Genomic DNA, 21,684 nt, shown 5'->3' on the forward strand with positions numbered 1-21,684 from the left:
TTTAATGCTATTGTAAATGAATGAATTCTCAAACTTTTGATGACAAGTTTTTCCAACTTGGGAAAAATTCTCTCTCAGAGAGAGACAGCGTCACACACTGTTAGAGGTCTGCCTCACCACCACATATTTCAAATACAACGAAGGTTTCTACAGGCAAAAACATGGCTGCCACCTATTGTAGCCAACCTTTACATGGTGGAAGTGGAAATGAAGGCTCTTGGCTCTTTTAAAGGGAGAGTACCCAGCCACTGGTACAGATATGTAGACAACACCTGGGTCAAAATCAAAACACAAGAAGTGGAATCCTCCACTGCGCACATTAACGCTGTGGATAAAAACATCAAGTTCACCAGGGAAGACACAAAGGATAACTGCTTGCCTTTCCTGGACTGCGCCAATGTGCATTGAAGAGAATGGGAACCTCAACATTGAAGTTTACCGGAAGCCACTACCTCCTCTTTGACTCCCATCACCCTCTGGAACACAAACTTGGAGTAATCACCGGGCAGAGAATGTTCCCTCTAAGCCTGAAGGGAAAAAGAAGGAACACACACATGTAAAGGAAGCGCTTAATACATGCGGTTATCCTAATTGGGCTTTCATCAAGTCAGCAAAGATGCACAGAAAAGAAGATCAGACACCAGCGAGGGAGGATAAGAAAGACAAACGCAACAACATTGTGATCCCCTATGTAGCCAGTGTATCAGAAAAACTCAGGAGAGTCTTCTCCAAGCACGACATCCCAGTGTACTTCAGACCCAGCAACACACTCAGACAGAAACTGGTTCATCCCAAAGACAAAACTTTTAAACACAAACTTAACAATGTGGTGTATGCTGTACAGTGCAGCGAGGAATGCCCAGACCTCTACATTGGAGAGACCAAACAGCCACTTCACAAGCGCATGGCACAACACAGAAGAGCCACCTCCACAGGACAAGACTCAGCAGTCCATCTGCATCTAAAGGACAAAGGTCACTCTTTCGTGGATGCCAATGTTCACATTTGGACAGAGAGGACAGATGGTTTGAAAGAGGAGTGAAAGAAGCCATTTATGTCCACTGTGAGCGACCATCTTTGAACAGAGGCGGTAGTTTACGACACCAACTGTCTGCCATCTATAATCCAGTGCTGAGATCCCTTCCCAGACGCCTTAACGCCCACTCACCTCCTGGGCCATCTGACCTCAGGAAATCACATGATAGGGTGGGGCCAGGTTTCACAATGAGCTCACCCAAAACCTTGGCTGATTGTGACCTACACCCATTTTCACACCTTGGCTCATGTGATTAGGTAGAGGATCATTAGGGGGTCCATTGTCCCTCTCGGTGGGTTACTCCCACAGGGCTTAAATCTGGGACTCTCCACCATTTGACCTTAGAACTGAAGAAGCTTCTCAGATGAGAGGTGAAATGTCTTCAAGCAACTTAAAGAAGTCCAGACGCTTTTCTTTCCAAGCTCCTTAGACTCTCTCTCAGAGAACTCGGTGGTGCACCGAGGACCAATAGGTAAATCTTTGGATCCACCATCTCTTAGTCTCGTCACTTTGATGTTTCCCTGTGAGCCTCATTCAAAAGCTTTTCACATATCTGGTGTTTTGTTTTTTTGCCTATTTAGCAACAATAGGCAGTACTGTAGTAAAATAGTACTGACACGTCCCTTTTAATTAATTGGCTACATTGTTAGCAGTTACTTACTTAGCCAAGCAGTGTGATAGATTTCTTTCAGGTACATTTGTGTGGTCTGGTGCGTAAAAGTCTAATATTTACCTTCTTTCAGATCTGCATTTGCTCTCTACCAACTACAGGGGAAATATCTGGTTTGCTAAATAGTCCACAAAGTTTGCGAGCTATCTGTTGTGTTGAGCTGCAGTTCGTTGCTGAGCAGGCGGCGTTAGTGCTTACAGACTTTTGAATGAAAACACCTTGGAACATAATACACTGGATAAACACCTTAAATCCAGGGGTGACATTTGTCTGTAGGTTCTTTAGAAAAGCTTTTATTATTGTTATAAATATATTTATTAGACCTTTAAGATTTAAATACACAGTAAACCGTGTCTTCAATAATAGGCTATTAACCAGACATTTGTTTGTATTTATTGTTTAGTGATTTCATTTTCTATAATGATAAATATTATAAATACAGAGCACTCTTAACAGCCCTAAAATTCACAAAATCTTGCTCTTGACCTCAGTAAAATGTGATGAAAAGACAGACTGTGGTGCTTCACAACTCTGCTGTTCTGAGCTACTGGGTTAAAACATTTCTCTCTTTCTGTGTGGTATATACTCTTGTGCTACCATGTACTGTCATAGCACATAACAGGCGCTGACCAAAGACAATTTATTTCTTTGTAACAAAACAGAAGATTTTACAGCATTCAATAAGCGACAGCATTCAAAAATACCAAAATGACCTTCATTAAGGCGCTGGCTAAAGCATCTTTTTGGCGTCTTTTAACTAAGACACAATGAAGATAGGAGAATTGGGTTCCTTTTCATTGCCTGTCTGGGAGCTTTGAAAGATAAATTAACCAATGACTGTTAGCGGTTAACCCTTTTCTTAATTAATTAATGAACTTTTTTTTTTTCTCTCTGTTAGTTACATGTGTAATTATCACCATAATCCTCAATTAACAATGACCTTGCATTCACTGAGTTGATCAAAAACTCCTCTGTCTGACAGCTCCAGCTTGGTCAAGATTGGCTCATGTAACAGGACAATGATGCCAAGCGCTGCAACAAATCAGCAACAGGATGGCTCAGAAAGGAATGGCTCAAGGCCTTGCAGTGACCCAAAGTCCAGACCTCGACCCAAATTAAATACTGTGGGAGGGACCTTAAGCAAGCTGTGTATAAACAAATGCCTATAGACCAAAACTCCTCCACAATGATTTGACAGACCGATAAGGTCATTTTTCAGTCATCCTTTAAGTTATTGCTGCTAGAGTTGTTTCCTATTAAACTAAGCTATTAAATTACGGGCTGCTGAGTTTACTTAGAAAAACTTTCTTTTTCACATGACTGTAACAAAAGCAAACAAAAACATACACGACAGTGGTAACAATTTACTTACTTAGTTATTTTAAAAAATGGCTGCTCACTGAAAAAGTTTATTATTTTAAGAAGATGAGGAAAAAATAAACCAAAACTAAATCTCAGTTCTTAAATGATAGACATTTCAGATTGACAGTTTTCTCTGAAACCTTTTATAGAGTCAAAACGCTTCAGAAACAATGTAAAAAAATTACACAGTGGTCAAATTTAAAGCATTTCATTGCATTTTTTTTCAAAATGTTTCATCTACTTATACAAATACTTACTGTTATGATTACTGAAATAATGAAATTCTCTGTGGAATAACATGAAATAATGACCCACTTTTTCCTAAAACAACATACATGTTTGTTGCATTTAATCTGAAAACTGAGTTGCACTATGCAATACATTTATACACATTTACTAATATGTGTCCTCTGCATCTATTCAGCTATTTCCTATTAACTGAACGAGAAATTTAGACTCAAACAAAGCTGTAGTCATGAAACAGATACACTCCTTCAGAACACGCACGGTTTTGTACTGACAATGAGAGTTCTTCACTCTCAGTGATTTGGTGTGCAGGGGATCATACAAAGCTCTCCTCCATGTTGGAACACAGCAGGAAAGAGTCAACTAGACGTGGTTTGATCAGCTGCTGGTGGTCGGCTGCCTCGATGCTGTCTGGACAGCCTGCTGCCAGCCTCCTCAAAGCAGCCTGAAGACACAGACATGCACAGTAAGCGTGTTAGCAAACACACGTACAACACAGACATTCATGTTATCATATCTCATCATTGTGCTGCACATATACAGTAAATATGCAATCATGCATACAGGCAACTGCACATGAATAATACGGCTTGACAACCAAAAAGAAACTTGTGCATCCTTATCCTTATCCTTAGGTTATCAGCAAGAAACTGTAATGAAAATACCAAATTCAATCCTATAACCTTTACTGGGCCAGAAGTTCTTTAAAATCACCCTGTTTTTTGTTTTTCCCAGTGTCTCGCTTTATTTGAAGAGCGTACAAGTTTTACACATGATGCCTCTAATCCATTCAGCCACGAGAGCCTCCAACATTTATGTTGAAAATTACAAATGAACTATGAAAGCTCGGCGTCTTTTGAAGGTAAAACTTCAACATCTACAAACACGCTACTTAACCCTTGGCTAAAAGGATAAGATGGAATCGCATTAATCTGAATAGACTGAGTGTGGTTACAGTAAAGAAGAAGGCATTTCTCAGCGCAGCGAGGCAGCCCAATTAAACTCCTGACCATTATGTGCTTCAAATCCCCTCATCAGCCCCAAGATCTGGTCTCAATAATTATGGTCAGAATGATAGAATGATAATGTATGAGCAGAGATATTATTCATGATATGTACATATTTAAACACGCAGCGTCTGAAATGGTGCTTTCTCAGCGTGGCTTGGAGAGGATAAGGTTGATATATTTTCCGCTTTTTAAAAATTGCCTTTTAAATGTAATTAAATAGGACAATATTAGGAGCACTGATTGTGGGCCTGTGGTGTAATGCGCTTACTTTTACCGCTGAAAACGTATAGTATATTAGGAGTCAAATTTAAATAGGCAGTTTGTGAGTTTGAATGATGTATTTGTATTCAGTACACAGAATAATTTACACATATGTAAAGGTTTGTATGTGCACACACATATAAAAACACACGGTTTACACCTACCAGGCAAGCCACCAGCACAGAGTCACTGTTATTTCTCTCAGTAGGGGAGCGACACAGCTCAATAAGGCGAGGAACAGCTAAAGACAACAGAGGAACATTTCAGTTAGCAGCTTGTCCAACTCTTTGATGTCAAACAGAACAACTGTAGCTGTGTGTTGTAGACTTCTGGGTAAAAGTCTTTTTTAGCATTCTGTGATCAATAAATTGAATACCACCCCTTTAAAAAAGAAGAGAGATTCTGTCGCTCTGTCACTTCTGATACAGACTATGAAACATGTAACTTTTTCAAATTCAGATTAAAGGATTCAGAAAAATCAGCTATGCAGAATAACATATGTACAACCAATACTCTTAAATTATTTCCCTCTGGTCTATCAGACATTTTTTAAAGAGTATTGATTATGAGGATTTGATATCCAACTAATATCTTTATGTGGCCAAAATCATTTTTACTTATGTCAGTCAAAACCAGCTGATCATCTGATTACGGTAGTGGCTTTACGTTGCAATATAAACCTCTCTGAGGCAACTGTTGTGAATTGGCGCAATGTAAAATAGATTTTATTGAATTGGATAAATGCATATGTCTGTATTAAGATTGTTGCATAAATATACAAAACAAAACAAAAAACAGACATTTTTTTTTAAAAAAAAAGCTACAAAACTGATACAACGGAAACAAAATACTTTCCATTTTCCTACTGTCTGTCTGTGACCCTCTAGTGGCCACCGACAGACTTACAGCACTTATGTGTGCGTGTGTGTCTGTTTTATATATTAGTTTACTTATGCCAGATGTGTGGATTGGACGTGTGTGTCTTTTGGAACATTTAACAATTTTTTTTATTAAATACACATATCACCTTGTACAAAATGCATTTCATTTACTTTTTTTGTACATTTTGTACAATGCGATATTTAATAAGTAAGATCATTGTTAAGTGTTCCAAAAGACACAAAGGCTCACTACCTTTAAGCTGGATAGCTGTTTGGGCCACATCAGGGTCTCTGCTCAGTCGGGCCAGTGTGACGGCGGCTTTCTGCTGGACACGCTCACAGGCAGCGCCCTCTGATGGACTGGAAGAGGATGGTTTTTCTCCCAGCAACAGTAGCAGTCTTTCTATACCTTGAATATATAATATTCAGCACAGATTAGCCAGGCAGGAAAATAACACATAGGAACCAGCAAAATGTAAAATGTAATATAAGAGCAGGAACAAAACAACACATTTAGAGAGACTTGAGAGTTTCCAGACAAAAAGTTACACAAGAGTCAAGGTTTCAAGTGAAAAAGAAAGAAGCAAAACTTTCTACACATGCCTGTGAGAAAGGATATAGAAAAGGTGCAATTAGAAACAGTTAGTATAATAAAGAAAAAAATTACTGAAGGCAGTCAGTCAGCCCTTCAGCCAGTTATTGTTAAATAATATTTCAAAATTATTCTGAAAAATAAGTTATAAGGCTAACACCCTAAGGGCAACGCTATAATTCAAAGGCCAAAACTCATAAAGTGACATTGAGAGATAATAAATCAAAATCATTTTAGCTGCTTAATATATGATAAAAATGTTTTGTAACAAAAACAATCAGATTTTTTTTTTCACTGAGGTGCTCGTATGAAAAATTAAATCAAACTGGCCTTAATGAGCAGAAAAACAGACTGAAACTGCCAACATTCAATAGTGTGAGACTGAGACAGTGACTCAGACACATTCTAAAAGCACACGTATCTGTCTATCTCACTCTTTTATAGTGTAAGAAGTACAGAGCCAGTGGAATACGTTAAACAGAAAAAGGAAAAGAGTTTGAAAAAATACAAATGGGAATGATGAAAGGATTACAAAATGATACAAAACACATATTATCTCTATGTAACTCTATTTAACAAATAATACCTCTTTATTAAAAAAAAAATATATTTTTATGTTCAATGTCTGATGTTTTCAGCTCTTCTAAGCTAGTTCACAGAAATTAAAGTGATGCTGCCCTCCTGAGGAATAAAAAAGAATTACACTGAAGCGTCTCACTTTTACTTTCATCTAGTCAGCAGTTTGGTAGTTTCCACTACCATTAATTTAATTTAAAGTTTTATATTCATTTTGGAGGTGTAGTGGAGTATTAAGTTTAAAGGAGTTCCTAATATTTGAAGCCTTTTAGGTACAAGAGGTGGGCGAAACAAATGTGTAGGAATGCTCCAGTCCTGTACAACAACACTACCCACCAATATAAATTATCACCTTTCTGAAAACATTAGCAAAAACTGAAAATGTAGAGGCTTCATTAAAGGAGAGTTTATTTCAGAGCTGCTGTAATAGAGTGCATTAGATTTTACAGGTGTACCTAATGAAGAGGCCTGTGAGTGTATTACCTTCATTAAACTGCAGTGTAGCCAGGAAAAAATCCCAAATATGGGTAAAAAGGAATGAAAAGCCATAGTTAGAAAACAGACTACCTTGTTCTTGCAGGACTTCAGATGCGCATTGCTCTAAGACAGACAGGTTTGCCAAGATTGTCACCACCTACGATTTAAACAAAAACAAAATGATTAAAAGTCTGGCAAAGAACTATAGTTGAGAGCATTGCTTAAAAACAGGTTGATTTTTGCATTATTGTTAGTAATAGTGTAATTATACAGTATGTTTGCTTTTATGTGACACTTAGGGTAAGAAAAACATTGCATACATGTGTGTCAATGTGAGAGTGAATGAATAGTGGCATTGTAAAGCGCTTTGGGTGCCTTGAAAAGCGCTATATAAATCCAATCCATTATTATTATTATTATTATTATTATTATTATTATTATTATGTGACACTTAGGGTAAGAAAAACATTGCATACATGGAAACGTGTACCTGGTCTTTGGAGTAGGGTGTGTCAACTCTCTGGCGGTCTTTGCAGGCCTGAAGTAAGATGTGGATGGCATTAAGCTGCAGGAGGATCTCACAGGCCATGCTGTCGAAGAAGGTGATATTGGCCAAGGCAGCCGACGCCAGGAGGAACACTTCACCACAGGATGCGGTCTCACACAACTCTGAGAGAAAAAAAAAAACGTAACGTACCAAACTGCAGGGGTATTATTAATACACCGTAACATCCAAAATGCAAGTAAAGCAAACCACAAAATATACGACTGATCCCCTCTCTTTCGTTTGTTTAGAGTTTTATAGAGGTTTAAAAGAAATTCAGTAAGGTAGTAAAGTTTAGCCTCGTGCTAAAACAATCACGTACTCATAATTTTCTATGAAATCAAAACAACTTTTTCCTCCTATAAATCAGTGGTCAGGGTGAGATCATCACCACTGCGTCCACTCACTGATGAGCGCTGTGACAATATCGTGCATGCTCTCCAGGAAGCTGGCGAGGTGCTGAGTGGATGTGTGGTGAGGCGAAGTGATCTGAGCTACAACAGCTGCCGCTTCAGCTCTGGCTGCCTCCACGCTGCTGTCATCAGTCAAGATGTCTGCCAGGCACAGGATCCCGTCCACCTATTAGACATACAGCAGGGACTGTTTTACTGCTGCAGTGGAAACACGCGGTCATATTCTTTTCATACTCACTTATTTGTCTTATTTCTTTTATTCCAAAATTGCACAGAAATATAGCTGCTCGGCGAATGGGGAAACTATGTACATGTACTTTATTTCACTGTGAGACAAGAGGTTTTAACTGATGGCTTATCGTCACATGATATACAGTGGCCTGCGTCATCTTTGGTCTCACACGTTAGCACGTTAACGTTGATCGTAAACAGCTTAGACTAACAAAATGTAAAGGATATGAATTGCGTTGTCATTTCATTACTAATATTTCATTAAAGGTTCTATTTATTAGAATTTGTTTCAGGATCAGGCACTGGCAAAACAACACAGATGCAAGGAAAACTCAAACATGTTGAATCCTCAATGTGGTTCTTAAAACCCATTTCTGATTCCTAAGCTGAACAGCTTCAACTAACAACACATTTGCAGTGGCTGTCCAGACGGACAGTGACGTTTCCATGGTATCAGCTTGACTAAAGCCAGCACCTCTCCCCATAAAGCCATCAATATTTTAAAAACACCACTTCCTTTTAATGGCCAACTACTAGAGTTAATGTGCCGCTGAGAAACTTGTATATCTGACTGGCATCAACCCAGAGCGTGTGCATCATCGGTGAGGAAGTAAGGGAGGAACTCAGAGTTATAGGAGAGAAGGAAGTACTCATCCCTATAAACAAAACTTTTCTTGTGGGCATGAGGTCATGTATTGATTTAATGTATGCTCTAATGAATTTGTGTTTGCTTATTTGTTTGTACGTGGCTGTAAGACTGTAGAGGAACAAGGAAATAAAGAGGTAGGACAGGTTTCTATCCACTTGGGGGCAGTGTTGATCAGTTCATGCAAACATTGCTACTGATGTTAGTGGCTACTCCGCAAATCTCTGCAGTAGTTTTGATCAAATTTTTCATATCTGTAAGCGTTGAAAGTCAGAGGATACTGTGAAAAAAGTCAGAACTACAAGTTAAAAGTTTTAATCATACTTGAATTTATGCACAGGAAAACTGCAGTATTCTAGACATCAGCTACTTTAGAGTTTGCAGTCATTTTTCAATCATAGCTTTTGTTGCCATTTATGATTAAAAAAAATTTGCTCGCCGTCACTCCTGAAAACAGTTTACACAAGTTTGCAGACGCATATCTCGAGTGGAGCACTCAGCCAGCCACACCTGTCAGTCATATCTGCTGACGAGCATCAACGCACCAAGCTTCACAGGGCAATTCCCTATTTTTGTCTCTGTGGACGTCAGCAGCACTGTGCCAGCGCGACCCACTGACGTGGAACAATCTACTCTCTACACCTCCGTTCATCGACTGCTCCCCTGTCCCCTCTTCCCTAACTCCTCCTCCTTGCTAAAATAGGATGATCCCCAGCTCCTCATCTATCAGACCAGAGGATGTGTCTCATTTATCATCAGGATCAATGACAAATAACTTTCCTTCTTTACTAGGAATATTAAAATAAATAGTTTAAGACACCTGCTCACAGTTTGAAGTGTTTCTGTGGTAGATCCCTGCTGTGACTGAGATCACGGAAAGGACATACTGTAGAACAGAGAGAATTTCATAAGGTCTTGGTGCTGCAATAGCCAACTTCGCACAGAAGCGAAAGCTGCACTTCAGTACCATGACACTTCTGTCTGCATGGAATTTCTGGAGTGTGCTAAATCTCCTGGTACAACCCTACACACTGAAAAAAAAGATTCTTTACCATCAATAAAGATGAAGGAATACTTTCGAGTAAAATGCAACTGAAATAAAAGTGTTATTTATTGAAATAATGTATCACTAAGGAAATATGCTTGGTATAAATAAATGTATACCAATCAAGTAAATTTCATTTTACCAAATTCCAAGACTTTAACACTTTAGAATGTAATGTAAAAGAATTACATGGAACATTTACATGTAATCAGATTAGTTAAAGTCAGCATTTTGGGCATAAAATATTTTTCGAGTGTGGCCACTGCTTATTGAACTCTTATTTGAAATTTTACGAGTGTGGGTTGAAACCTTCACTTTCAGTCAGTTAAATATCGCACTGACCCATGCTCTCTGCCCACAATGCAAAGCTGTTCCTTTTCTTTGCTCATTGAGCATATCTTTTCTGAATCAATAACCAACCTTGCCTTTCCTGAATTCACCTGGAAATGTTATGATTACATAATGATCCGGTTGGGGATAAAACTAAGAAGTATAGCCACCAGTGAGCACTGCAGGTGCGTTATGGGCCCCCTTTATTTGATCCTTCAACGGTGACAGTTGTGTTTCTCAAGCCTGAGCGAATCGCCAGTGAGCGGTTGGTAGCGTAGACTTGCCTGACAGCTTTTCCCCCTGGAAGAGGCTGCTAATCTGGGGCGGACTTTGGTTCCCATTAAAGAGTTTTCATGCACGGATGATTCATGCTGTCCCAGCTGCTCTATATGTGAACAGACACCATTGTGGCATCATTATTCACTGCAATCAGGTTATATTTGTCTTTCTGTAAATGCTCGTCCCACACAGGTGCGTCTGTTGTTTATTTTGGTTGAATTCTCCATAGAGAATGAACAAGGACGAACAAAGATGGATGTATCGTTAGTCTTTCCTCTGCCTGTCTCACATTATTTCCTACACACACACACGCGCGCACACACACGCACATTCATGAGTTATATTTTGGTGTATTCACTATATAATTTTTCCAGAAGAGCAAAACATGTACCTTGCTTACGCACCTCCCTCACCTACGCAATATAACATTTCCTCAGCTTTAAATTACACAGCAGTGTTTAATAGTAGGTCCTCGGCTCTGAGGTAACTGGACCTAGTGAGCTCATTCATGAAAATTTAATCAAGTAAATAAGAAAAGTGCGCAGCTCAGCTACTGTTGTTGAAAGTTTACTCCCTAAAAATACAGTCAGTTGTTCAGGAGTCAGAAATGGACTTGTGAAGAATGAAAAGCTGCCACATGAATATCAATTATTTACTGTGAGACACAATGCTGTTGCTGTTAAATTTGGAACTGACTGACAGCTTCCACATTTCATTTTGCAACTGAGAGCAGCCGAATGTAGAAACCAGCAGCAGTATGTTTATACTCTTTACCTGAGGTGAGTCTCACATGGCCCAGCAGTAATGAGCAACATTTTGGAATGTAATTTTAATTACTGCTTAAACACTAGCACCATCAGCAATGACACCACCTCATGTGTCTTGCATGAAGCATTAACTAATATATATATATATATATATATATATATATATATATATATATATATATATATATATATATATATATATATATATATATATCTAACCTTGCAGTCATATCTTACTGCTGACTTACAACTTTAGCCAAACATCATCTGGCTGGACTGGAGCTACTCATGGTTTTTACTGGATTTATTTTATTGACTTACTTTTACTCCAGACTGATGTAATCTCTCATTCCCCTTATATCTTAAATACGTGCGTGTACCCATTTTTGTTTATTACTTGAAAGTCTGGAAATAGTGCCTCATGCATGTGAGGTACATGTGTTATTCTTCCCCACTTTATTTGATTTGTTCCATCTAACCACAAACTAATGACAAATTTCCTTTGGGGCCACCTTTACTTATTCACAGTTTATCTGTAAATCGCTGCACACCCTTATACACATACATGTGTACCTGAGTGTGTAAGGCGGAGAATTTTACCTTGTCCAGTTGGTTAATGCCTTCCTCCACACAGCAGATGGAGGCCACTGTTCTTAAAGCGTGTGCGTAGAGATCTCTGAAGCGGTCCTGTCTGCAGATCTTAAACAGGGCTACCACAGCTCCTTCCTGTAGGAAAAGAAAACGTGTTATTTTAATATTTAAGTCTAAGGACAAAGTGCATGCTTGTATGTGCACTCATGTTATTCAGTGCCACATTCAGGTCCCACAATAGCATCATCTGTTCGGTGAGTCTTGAGCAGGGTCATTGTACAAAAGAACTTTAAAAATGTAATAAATTTATGAAACCAATGTTTCACAAATGCTTTGTGAAAGCTGCAAAACAACAATAGCAATATAAACAATAAAAACTGTTTATCTAGACTCATGTGAGACTGTATGATCATTATGATTATTAATCATTATCATCCATCCATCCATTCTCTTCCACTTATCCAGTTCAGGGTTGGGGGGCTGAAGCCTATCCCAGCTGTCTTAAGGCGAAAGGCAGGGTAGAGCATGGACAGGTTGGCAGTCTGACACAAGGCTTAATCATTATCACTTGGTTTATTTCTGCTAAGTGTAAATGCAGAAGCTGTTCACATGACGGCTGGTATAAACTTTATATTTCAACAAGACAATCCTAATTCAGTTGATTCAAAACAAGGACCTTCTTGCCGTGAGGCAACAGTCCTTTTTTTGCTTAAAGTCTATCCTGAGTTTCTACATTTGTCAGTGGGACACTTTACTATTTTTCAAAGCATTAGTGAATGTGGGACAAAAATTGGTAAAACATTCAGAGTCCAACTTGCAACTTTCACAGGCCTGACATTAGATTGCTCAACGCCAAATTATTCAGGATGCATTATTGTCAGCTCTTGCCTTGAAGCACACATTACTGTGCAAAACAATGGATCAAATTACTTCTTGCTAGACTGTGTTATGAGAGCCAACTATCCCTACACATTTAAGCCAATAGCAGCATACTGGTTTTAAAGAGTCCAAGAGACCCGGAATGACCGATAGACTTGGCCAGCTTCATTCAGTGAGCCTGCCAACCACAGAACCTATCAAATAGCTCACACAATCTATCATGTCAGGTTAAAACAGCCAAAATATATATATTTCATGAATAGAAAACACTGAGAAGGGGGAAAAAAGATGATTTGCTAGCCATAATAACTGCATTTTCTGTTGCGTATGCTTGGTGTAAACAAACAAAAACAGATCCTCCTGTATTGGCTGCATATCCACTTTAAAGCACCCCTTTGACAAAAAACACTTGCAGGTATTGAATTCTATTCACTGTGCAGATAGCTAGAATTACCTGGAGGAAGATGAAGCCTGTAACTACCACCATTATCCTAATAAGGCAATTATACTGGGCTGGCATGTCTCATATGCTGCTAAGGCCATGCTGCCAGGGCTTGGAGTGGTTAATCATCCTGCCCTCCAGCCTGACCGCTACTTCCCCGCTTGCTGCCTACGCTGTATCGGACCACCATACCTGGAAGAACTACCAATACTGATGGACAGTTTTCAGTAAACCCTCTAAAACACTGAGAGGCTTACATGCTGATTCCAAATGCCTGGGTGGTGCTGGAGAGACTGTTGATCCTGTTACTTCACTCTGATGCAAATCTCACTTAAAGTTGATGTTCAAAACGAGTCTGTGGCACCGAGCATTAGTTCTTTGGTTTAAATTATTTAAAGCTAGCTTTATTATTATTTTTTTAAACATTTAGTGTCCAGAAGTATTTAACCAACCGAATTATGTCTTCAGTGACATTTTGTATTTATACACATATTTCACTCAAGGCCATTGCAGTCAAAAAATATGATTTAATCTGCAGTCATTTATATTTGGCAGTATGGTCCAGGAACTTCCTCCATTTCTATTTGCACACAAAGCCTTAGGATGGAAGAGCAATATCAAGACTCCCAGTGCCACAGCCAGCATCAGAAATACATTTTATTAAGTATAAGTATTAAGGGTTTTTTTTCCATATTATCGTGTACAATATAAAGCACCTTGAGGTGACTGTTGTGTGTTGGATTTGCTGCTATATAAATAAAACTGAACTCAGTTGAAGTCGGATGCAGCTTGGAAAGGAGGAGCTGGGGTGCAGGTGGGTTGCAAAGCGACTTACAGAGACAGCAGCAACTGTAGTTAAACTAAATCCGGTTCGATATCGTGCCCTTTATGACATTTTCCCATAGGATGTGTGCCATTGGCTGACACCAAGATCAGCTGTTAAGAGATGCTGTAAATGCACCGTTTGTTTAAGCTTCAGATATATTTAAACTGTATCTCCTGCATCATCTTCCCAAAATATAATCTACCTTAAATTAACTGAATGTAATATGTGTATTGTTGGCAGCAGGTTTAATAAAACTGAAAACTATATTGCTTCAGTTTTTTAATACTAGCACCTACTAACAAAAAGACACAAAACTGTTGTTTCAAGCAAAGTACCATAACTGGATGAAGATTCATAGATCTTCTGTGATCTTTCTTAATATACTGTAAAGAATAAATAAATAAATAAATAAATAGAAATGGCTCAGAGGAACAGACTACAGAGATTTGTTCAGACAATCTTCACTCTCTAGTGGAAGCACCTTTCTATTATTTCATCCCCACAGACTTTTCTTTTACAGATTATTAGACTTGTTGGCTTGTTTCTTTTCTCTGACAAACAACTTGCACTTGTTGCTTCCACTGACTTCATCCCCATCTCTTAAATTAAGCCCACAGAACACATTTGTTCTCACACTCACGCATTTTGGTTCTTGTTGCAATAACACCAAGTGAAACTTGACTACTCACTGGAAAATGCTTCTTTATCTGCGTGTTTGCATGTATAACCCTACACGGTGTATAATCGGTTTCCATCTTATAACTTCCTGAGTCGTGCTCTCTGGGCTTGTTTCGCTTGTTAACACCAAACATGCAACTACAGGCAGTTTTCAGCAGGGTTTGTAAAAAAAAAAAAAAGAAAAGAAGAAGAAGAAAGAAAGAAAGAAAGAAAGAAACTTTGTGCTTTAAGGGATGAGAAAGATGAAAATGAAGGGAGACTGGCAGGTGTCTTTCATCTGATCCTAAAAGGGGTGTCAAATTAGAGAGCTTCATGGGATCTACAGTATTTCTAAGCCCCCTTTCTACCCACAGAGCTTTGATGACACACTGGCTCTCACCAGGCCTGAGTTATTGCCATTTCATGTTCTACACGCTACAGCTATCAGAGCAAGGACACACATATGACAAGTCTGCCAACATGGACAAATTTAGATTTGAGATCTATCATGACAGTAGGTAAACACTGAGGACACAAACTCGCTTGCACATTATGACACAGTCACTCTCCAGCATTCCAGCTGCTATTTGATTTATGGTGTGGCACATGGCTCAGTATTAAAGCTGACATGAAACACCACATTTATAATGGCTAACTTACACCATGGAGTCTAATACAGCGCACCTGACTCAAACAGGTTCTCCTCCGTACAGTCCTCATTTGTAAAGTGCTCTAGAAACCCAAACATTACAGCAAACAGGTGGATTTTCCAGTTTGAGTGCAGCTAGTAAAGAATGAAAAACGTGTTGCTTTAAAGACAGAAAGTAAAAGTGGACGGTATATCCTCTTCTTTTTTTTCTTTTTTTTATCATAAAAGCCATTGTTGTAGCCACAGGCAATACAAAACTGACCTCTTTAGGCTTCTTTTCAGTTTTAATTGCCTTGTTTTCCACTGAGTTATCGGTCCTATCAGTTAGCTAACATAAACTAATGTAAGTCCATCCGGTCTTTAAGTCTGACGTCATTAGCCGTTTCCGGGTCCAAACTCTGCTTCAGGTCCCAAAGTCAAACAAATACTGCGGCATCACTGAGAGTTACAAACTGATTCAATTTTTTCATCTTTAATAAAATGACAATTGACAATTGTGATCCATGAAAACAGAATTTATTAAATTTAACAGAGTTAGAAGTTAGCAGGAAGTTAGCTCGCTAGTTTCCACCTAAGCATGATATAGCATGTTCTGACTGAGAGATTTCTGAAAAAATTAAAACGTACAGCTCTGCTATCACGTCCAACATAAATGAAGACAGAAAACTAAACAGCAGTGATGTTTGTAGGGTTACTGAAGTTGGACTAGCTGGTATATAATGATGTGCTACGTGATGGCTAGCAAGACAGCTATGTTATCATAACGTAAACACATTGAAGCTGGAGGATGAACGCTAACTTTTTTCCACTCAATAAAAGTTAATATCTTTGCATGGGAGGATGGTGTAAACGGACCAAGTTAGGAGAACAACTGAGATAATCCATCCACAATATAAGGTTAGTCATTAATATACTGCTGCATGGGCTGGGCTGTAGTTACATCGTAAGGTTTTAAAAACTGAGCTTTAAAATGAATAGTGGTAATAAAAACCGAGAGAGGCCAACAATTATCACTGCCTTTTTTAGGGGCTTGTTCAGATTAAATAGAACAAGATACAAAGCATTAAAGCGTGTTAAAAACACAACAGACTTATTAAACGCAGAGTAGTTTGGACCTGGAAGCAGGGTTCATATGTCATCACTTAAAGACCAGTGGCAAACCAACCAAACAACCTAGTGATGTCACGTTCTATACTGGCACAAGATGGTGCTTTAAATGCTCTAAAAACGTTAACTTTAAACACTTCTTGAATCCAGCTTTGCAGACACTGCTAAATCCGTGACAACTGCTCTTTCTGCCTGGCTGCTGAATGTTGTTACTGTATTGGTTGATGTGTTTTATTCCTAAGACATGCAGAAAATATAAATATAAAAAATGTAAATGACTATAAAAAGGTAGGCACGTATAACTATGGTTCATCTCTAAAACACCGAAGAAAAGAAAATAGTTTGAATTTGATGGATTAAAGAATAAATGATGCTTTTAGATGAATATGGTGGGCATTTATTTTGTTTGTTTTGTCATTTTGAGTGGGTCATGAGCTAAAGGCAGGCATGAATAGTGTTCAGCGATAATTTGTATGATTTGTTCTGATCTGTTTGGTATGACAGATGTGTGCAGTCAGCCGTCCCAAATCAGCCTTGATGGCGTGAATACTCAGGGTCTGATAAGCTGTCAATTACAGAGAAGTGCTTTGGAAAAACATCACCTACAAGGGTTTGAAATCACAAGAGAGAAAAAAAATACTTAATATGTTCTGAAATAATGGCTTATTAAAATCAGGGCATGAGAGTTGATAGACTTGACAATATTTTGTTGACACATATTTTTTAATATTTTCAATTTAAATCATTTGTGCAGCGCTTTTTAAAAAACCCTCCTCACGTGTAGGTTCAATAAAATATCTGCAAGTTGAGGAAACGCACAGTTTTAATACATGTGATTTACTTACTGTACTGAACACTGTACATTTTATTTACAGCTTCTATAATCAACTTAAAATATTACAATTGATCAAATGACTTTCTGTGTGTCAAAGGAGTAACTCATAGTGAAAAACCCACAGTGATTTACTGGTTGGCTGTGCTGACCCTGTAGGTTCAGCACTTTACGTACTGGTACTTATAAAGTGTTTTTTTTTTAACTCTAACTGCACTCAAAGCACTTTTGACTACAAATGACATTCGCCCAGTCACACGTTCATGCAGGCGCTTTTTCTGTACCTAAGTGCTTTGTCTAATATTTGCACACACACTCACGCTCCGATGGACACATCAGAGGCAACTCGGGTTCATTGTCTTGCCCAAGGATACTTCAACATGCAGACTGGATCCACCAACCTTCTGATTATTAGATGGCCTGCTCTAAGTCCTGAGCCACAACCGCTCCCACTGTGTAGTCAAGTCATTTGTGTAATCATGGGTTGGGTCACAGGACCTGCATTAAAGGCTAGACTCCACCCCTGCACCACATGGATTACATCAGATTTTACAACCCGATTATTTACTTTATATTATGTGTGATGTGATGATTCCACGACAAATCTTAGAGTACGACACTTGACATAACAACAACAACCATCAACAACCAACAACTAAGCAAAAGCAGCAAATCTTTACTCTTGTTGTCATGCAAATTACAAGTTATCATTATCACACTATTTCCTCTTTTAAGGTACCTCACTGCCTCAAGCTGTATGATAGCTACAATGATTTTTAACATCATGGGAGTCCACCCATCTGATTTTTTAACCTTTTTATCTAACACTAAAATCAGCCCATCAACAAAGACACTGGCATAGAGATGGAGAGGGTGGAAATATCAGGTCCCCACCCAGACATTTAAATGGCTAATTGCTGTTATTCAGTGCGTGAGTGAAGTCAGCAGCAGTGGAAAATTTGTAATGAGCAAAATGTTCAAATATGAGCTGATGTTATGCATCAAAGGGGTGTGTGAGAAAGTGTAATAGACAGATAGCTGAAAGCTAATTATTTGCTATGGTGGGTTTCAGGATTCCTCTGAGATGGTTCGTCCAGCTCTGCTACACACCAAGTTAAGAACATAGACTGTATTTAAAGGATGGATGTAGCCACTGTGACATCATCCTTTGGTTTGTAAAGCCCAGTTTTGAAGCCTTGAGATTGGTGTTTGGAGGGGAGTGGAGTGCTAAGTTATTATCTAATGATCACAAAGCTTAATTAGCAAATTGCATAAATAGACTACATGCGATCAAATATGTGCCATACTGCAAAAATAACATACTGAAAAATAATACTGGGTCCTGGAGCACTGAAACAGGAGCAAAGACTTCCTTGACAGGCTGTTGGTATAATTAAGCAGTATGCCACATATTCAGATAATTTATGTGGAGGTGAAGTGAAGATGACCTGTAACCTGTCACTTAAGGCGACCTCATCTTTAAACTAGATATAAATGGTTGAAAATGTACCCTTATATGATTGCTATGAAGCCTTTGTTAGCTTTTAAGAGTACCACACTGTAAACATTAATTTGTTTCTGCAAAGCTCAACGATATCCATGGGGACTGACTTGCTTTGCAGAAACAGCCTCATTTTTACATGGTTTTACTTTCTTAGCCCTGGAGCTTGCTACTTGGTTAAAAAAGCGAGAGTGGATTAAAAGGTAAAGACACCTGAGCAACCTGAATGTGTAATCAATACTTACAGCTAATGAGAGCTGACAGTATTGATCTTACAATTTGGCTGCAAAGAGCGTGTATGTGTGTGTGTGTATGAGTGGGCCAGGAAGTGTCTTATCAAAAGCATCCTGAAAGCGGTCAGCTAACTAATGGCCAATACAGGCTTGCTGTCCAGTCTGTCTTTTCTTATCTCACAGTGAAATAGCTTTATAGAGGCATGTATAATAAGATAGCTGGCAATCCCAGGTCTGCTGGTTAGAATGACAAACATCGGTATAGGTGGACTTTCCACAGGAGTGAATAAAAGGAAGCAAGGTCCCAGTTGTAAAGTGAATCTGCTCTCTAAATGTAGTAAGAAGGATAGCATAGAGTCTATTTTTATGTCCCGAGTACCTTGGCAATGATGCTGCAGAGCTGAGGTCCATCCTGGGTTAGGGACAGCAGGTTGCTAATGGCACTACCAATGGTATGAAGGCTGTCCGATGATTCAATCTGCTTGATCAGAACCTGCAAGGAAATTGACATCTTTATCATTTTATCCACAACTCAACACATTTCAAATCATCACTTTTGACGACATGATGCAAAAATCTGTTTTATAGTGGCTCATGTTATGGTGTCAGCTGTGTCATCTTATTTCAATGCAACCACTACACAAACGTGACAGGCATTTCTAAGTCTATTTCTATATGTGTGCAACAATCAAGGGACAATTTCTCTCCTTCTTATCTGACCCACACATGGAGTGTAACTATATATATATATATACATATATATATGTGTGTGTGCTTGGATCCAAAATATTACTATACACAGTATCTGCTTTAACAGCATCACAGTCAGTGTTGCTTAAAGTGGGACAGAGAACAATAGACTGCATTTATAGGATTGACTGATTGGCTGATTGACATAATATTACTGGCAACTTTTCGTGTTGCCCCTAACTCTCTGTCTAGAAAAAAAAGAACTAAGAGTAGCCAGCAGTATCTGCAGGACTGTTCACCATGATTAAAGGCACTTGTTGCAATTACCCGCCGCAAAATTTAAATGATAGCCTTGACCACCAGGTGGAAGCATTTTACCAGTAGGTAGGTATGTGTAGGTACTTTAATTACAATTTCTTTCCATTTATATTTTAAATTGTCTGGAAGTATGAGCCTGTTAGTTCTCTTTAATTCTTTTATTTATACAAAAATGATTTATCTATATGACACTAAAGATGATCTATTAATCAGGGGGCTATTTAGGGTTTTGTTTTGATTTGGTTCTTTTCCTCTCAGCCTACTCTTAGGTGGAGATGGGCAGGTTCTGCTGTGGGACTCCACGCTTCAGCGAACACACCTTTTAGGATTCACTCATTTCCAGCCAGTACTTAAGGACCAGCTCAAGCTCACATTCTTCTCCAGATTGTTGTTGAAAGTAGCCGTGGTGATCAGGCTCCTCGCTCCTCGTCACAAACTATGTATGTTCCTTGTGGAAATCTTGGTCTTCCCCATCGCCAAAACTCTCTTCTTTCTTTTGATCACTCCATAACAACAAACTTTGCTAAATTCAACCCTGAGACTGTTTGGCTCTTACCACTGATTACAACACTCTTATAAATTAGGCAAAGCAACACCTCAACCTATCAGCAAAATTATAAACACATGACACTGCAGAGCACACAATGGAATATGCGCAAATACAGAAACTACATACCCGGATCTCATTGGCTAAAGCCATGTCAATCATGTTGCTGAACGAGTCACTGACATCTGTAAGGATCTCATGGATGGCCTCCCTCATGGATTTCAGGAAGAATTCATCGTCAGTGTGAAGGCACCTGAGGGTGCAAATCAAATGTTTGATTTAGAAAAACAAAGTATTTGTTTGGGAGTTTTTTTAAATTACTGCATATTAATGTTGTAGATTTTACCTCTCTGTAATATTAGTCAGCTCCATACACTTTTCCAGCAAAGACTTCTCATACTACAACAAAACATGCACATTTAAGTGGTCAGACCTCCACAGTTCTAAACATAAATGGCCTGTCAGTGGGGTATAACTGCAGGTATTTGTGGATAACAGATAAGCAAATAATGTTCAGTAATGTAAGCTCAGCTTATGTCAAACAGCTCCAGTTAAAAAGAAACATTGTTCAGTTTTTTTCATTATTCCATTAAAAATGGGCACATTTTTATGTATGCAAACCTAATTTTCAAAGTCAACCATCACCTTCTGCATCTCCGGTGGCGTGTTTCGAGCTGCACTGTACTCATGTACCAGTGAGCGAACATGGCAGTTTGCCCGTACAGCCGTGCTGTGGACCCTCTGCCAGCGTCCCTTCTCCAGCCGCTGAAACATCTTTCCTAGCTCTGTGCTGACCACCAAAGCTCGGCGAAGGAGCGTCTGCAGGTTGTTTCTAGCCACGTGGTCCCCTGCACCAACCCCAGAGCCCACAATCAGCTCTCCCTGCTGAGAGTCCTCCTCTACCCCGATGGGTTTGGCCTGGAGGACACACATGCACTCTACTTCCGTCATGTGACGGAGGTCTTCCATCCAGCGCTGGACCGAGTCAACCTGAAGAGACTGCGCACGGGTACTGTGGGTGAAACAAACAGAATAATAGATTAAAA

General features: G+C 39.0%; 1 protein-coding gene across 3 annotated transcripts in view; it reads right to left on the bottom strand.

Annotated features, from left to right (window-relative positions):
- Positions 1–826: 826 nt before the first annotated feature.
- insc (INSC spindle orientation adaptor protein) overlaps positions 827–21,684 on the bottom strand; it is a 51,184-nt gene continuing 30,326 nt past the window's right edge. For all 3 annotated transcript variants that reach the window (XM_084934155.1, XM_084934157.1, XM_084934156.1), the window contains exons 3-13: positions 21,284–21,650; positions 20,985–21,037; positions 20,768–20,891; positions 19,463–19,576; positions 11,967–12,092; positions 8,063–8,234; positions 7,602–7,780; positions 7,202–7,268; positions 5,720–5,875; positions 4,750–4,826; positions 827–3,759 (exon numbers count right to left, since the gene is read on the bottom strand). In XM_084934155.1, the coding sequence (XP_084790281.1) occupies positions 3,631–3,759; positions 4,750–4,826; positions 5,720–5,875; positions 7,202–7,268; positions 7,602–7,780; positions 8,063–8,234; positions 11,967–12,092; positions 19,463–19,576; positions 20,768–20,891; positions 20,985–21,037; positions 21,284–21,650 (1,564 nt within the window). In that variant the 3' untranslated portion in view covers positions 827–3,630. The remainder of the gene's footprint in view (positions 3,760–4,749; positions 4,827–5,719; positions 5,876–7,201; positions 7,269–7,601; positions 7,781–8,062; positions 8,235–11,966; positions 12,093–19,462; positions 19,577–20,767; positions 20,892–20,984; positions 21,038–21,283; positions 21,651–21,684) is intronic.

This window comes from Perissodus microlepis, chromosome 7 (genome assembly GCF_051167445.1).
Source record: "Perissodus microlepis isolate ML-2025 ecotype Zambia chromosome 7, ASM5116744v1, whole genome shotgun sequence".
Taxonomy (NCBI): Eukaryota; Metazoa; Chordata; class Actinopteri; order Cichliformes; family Cichlidae; genus Perissodus; species Perissodus microlepis.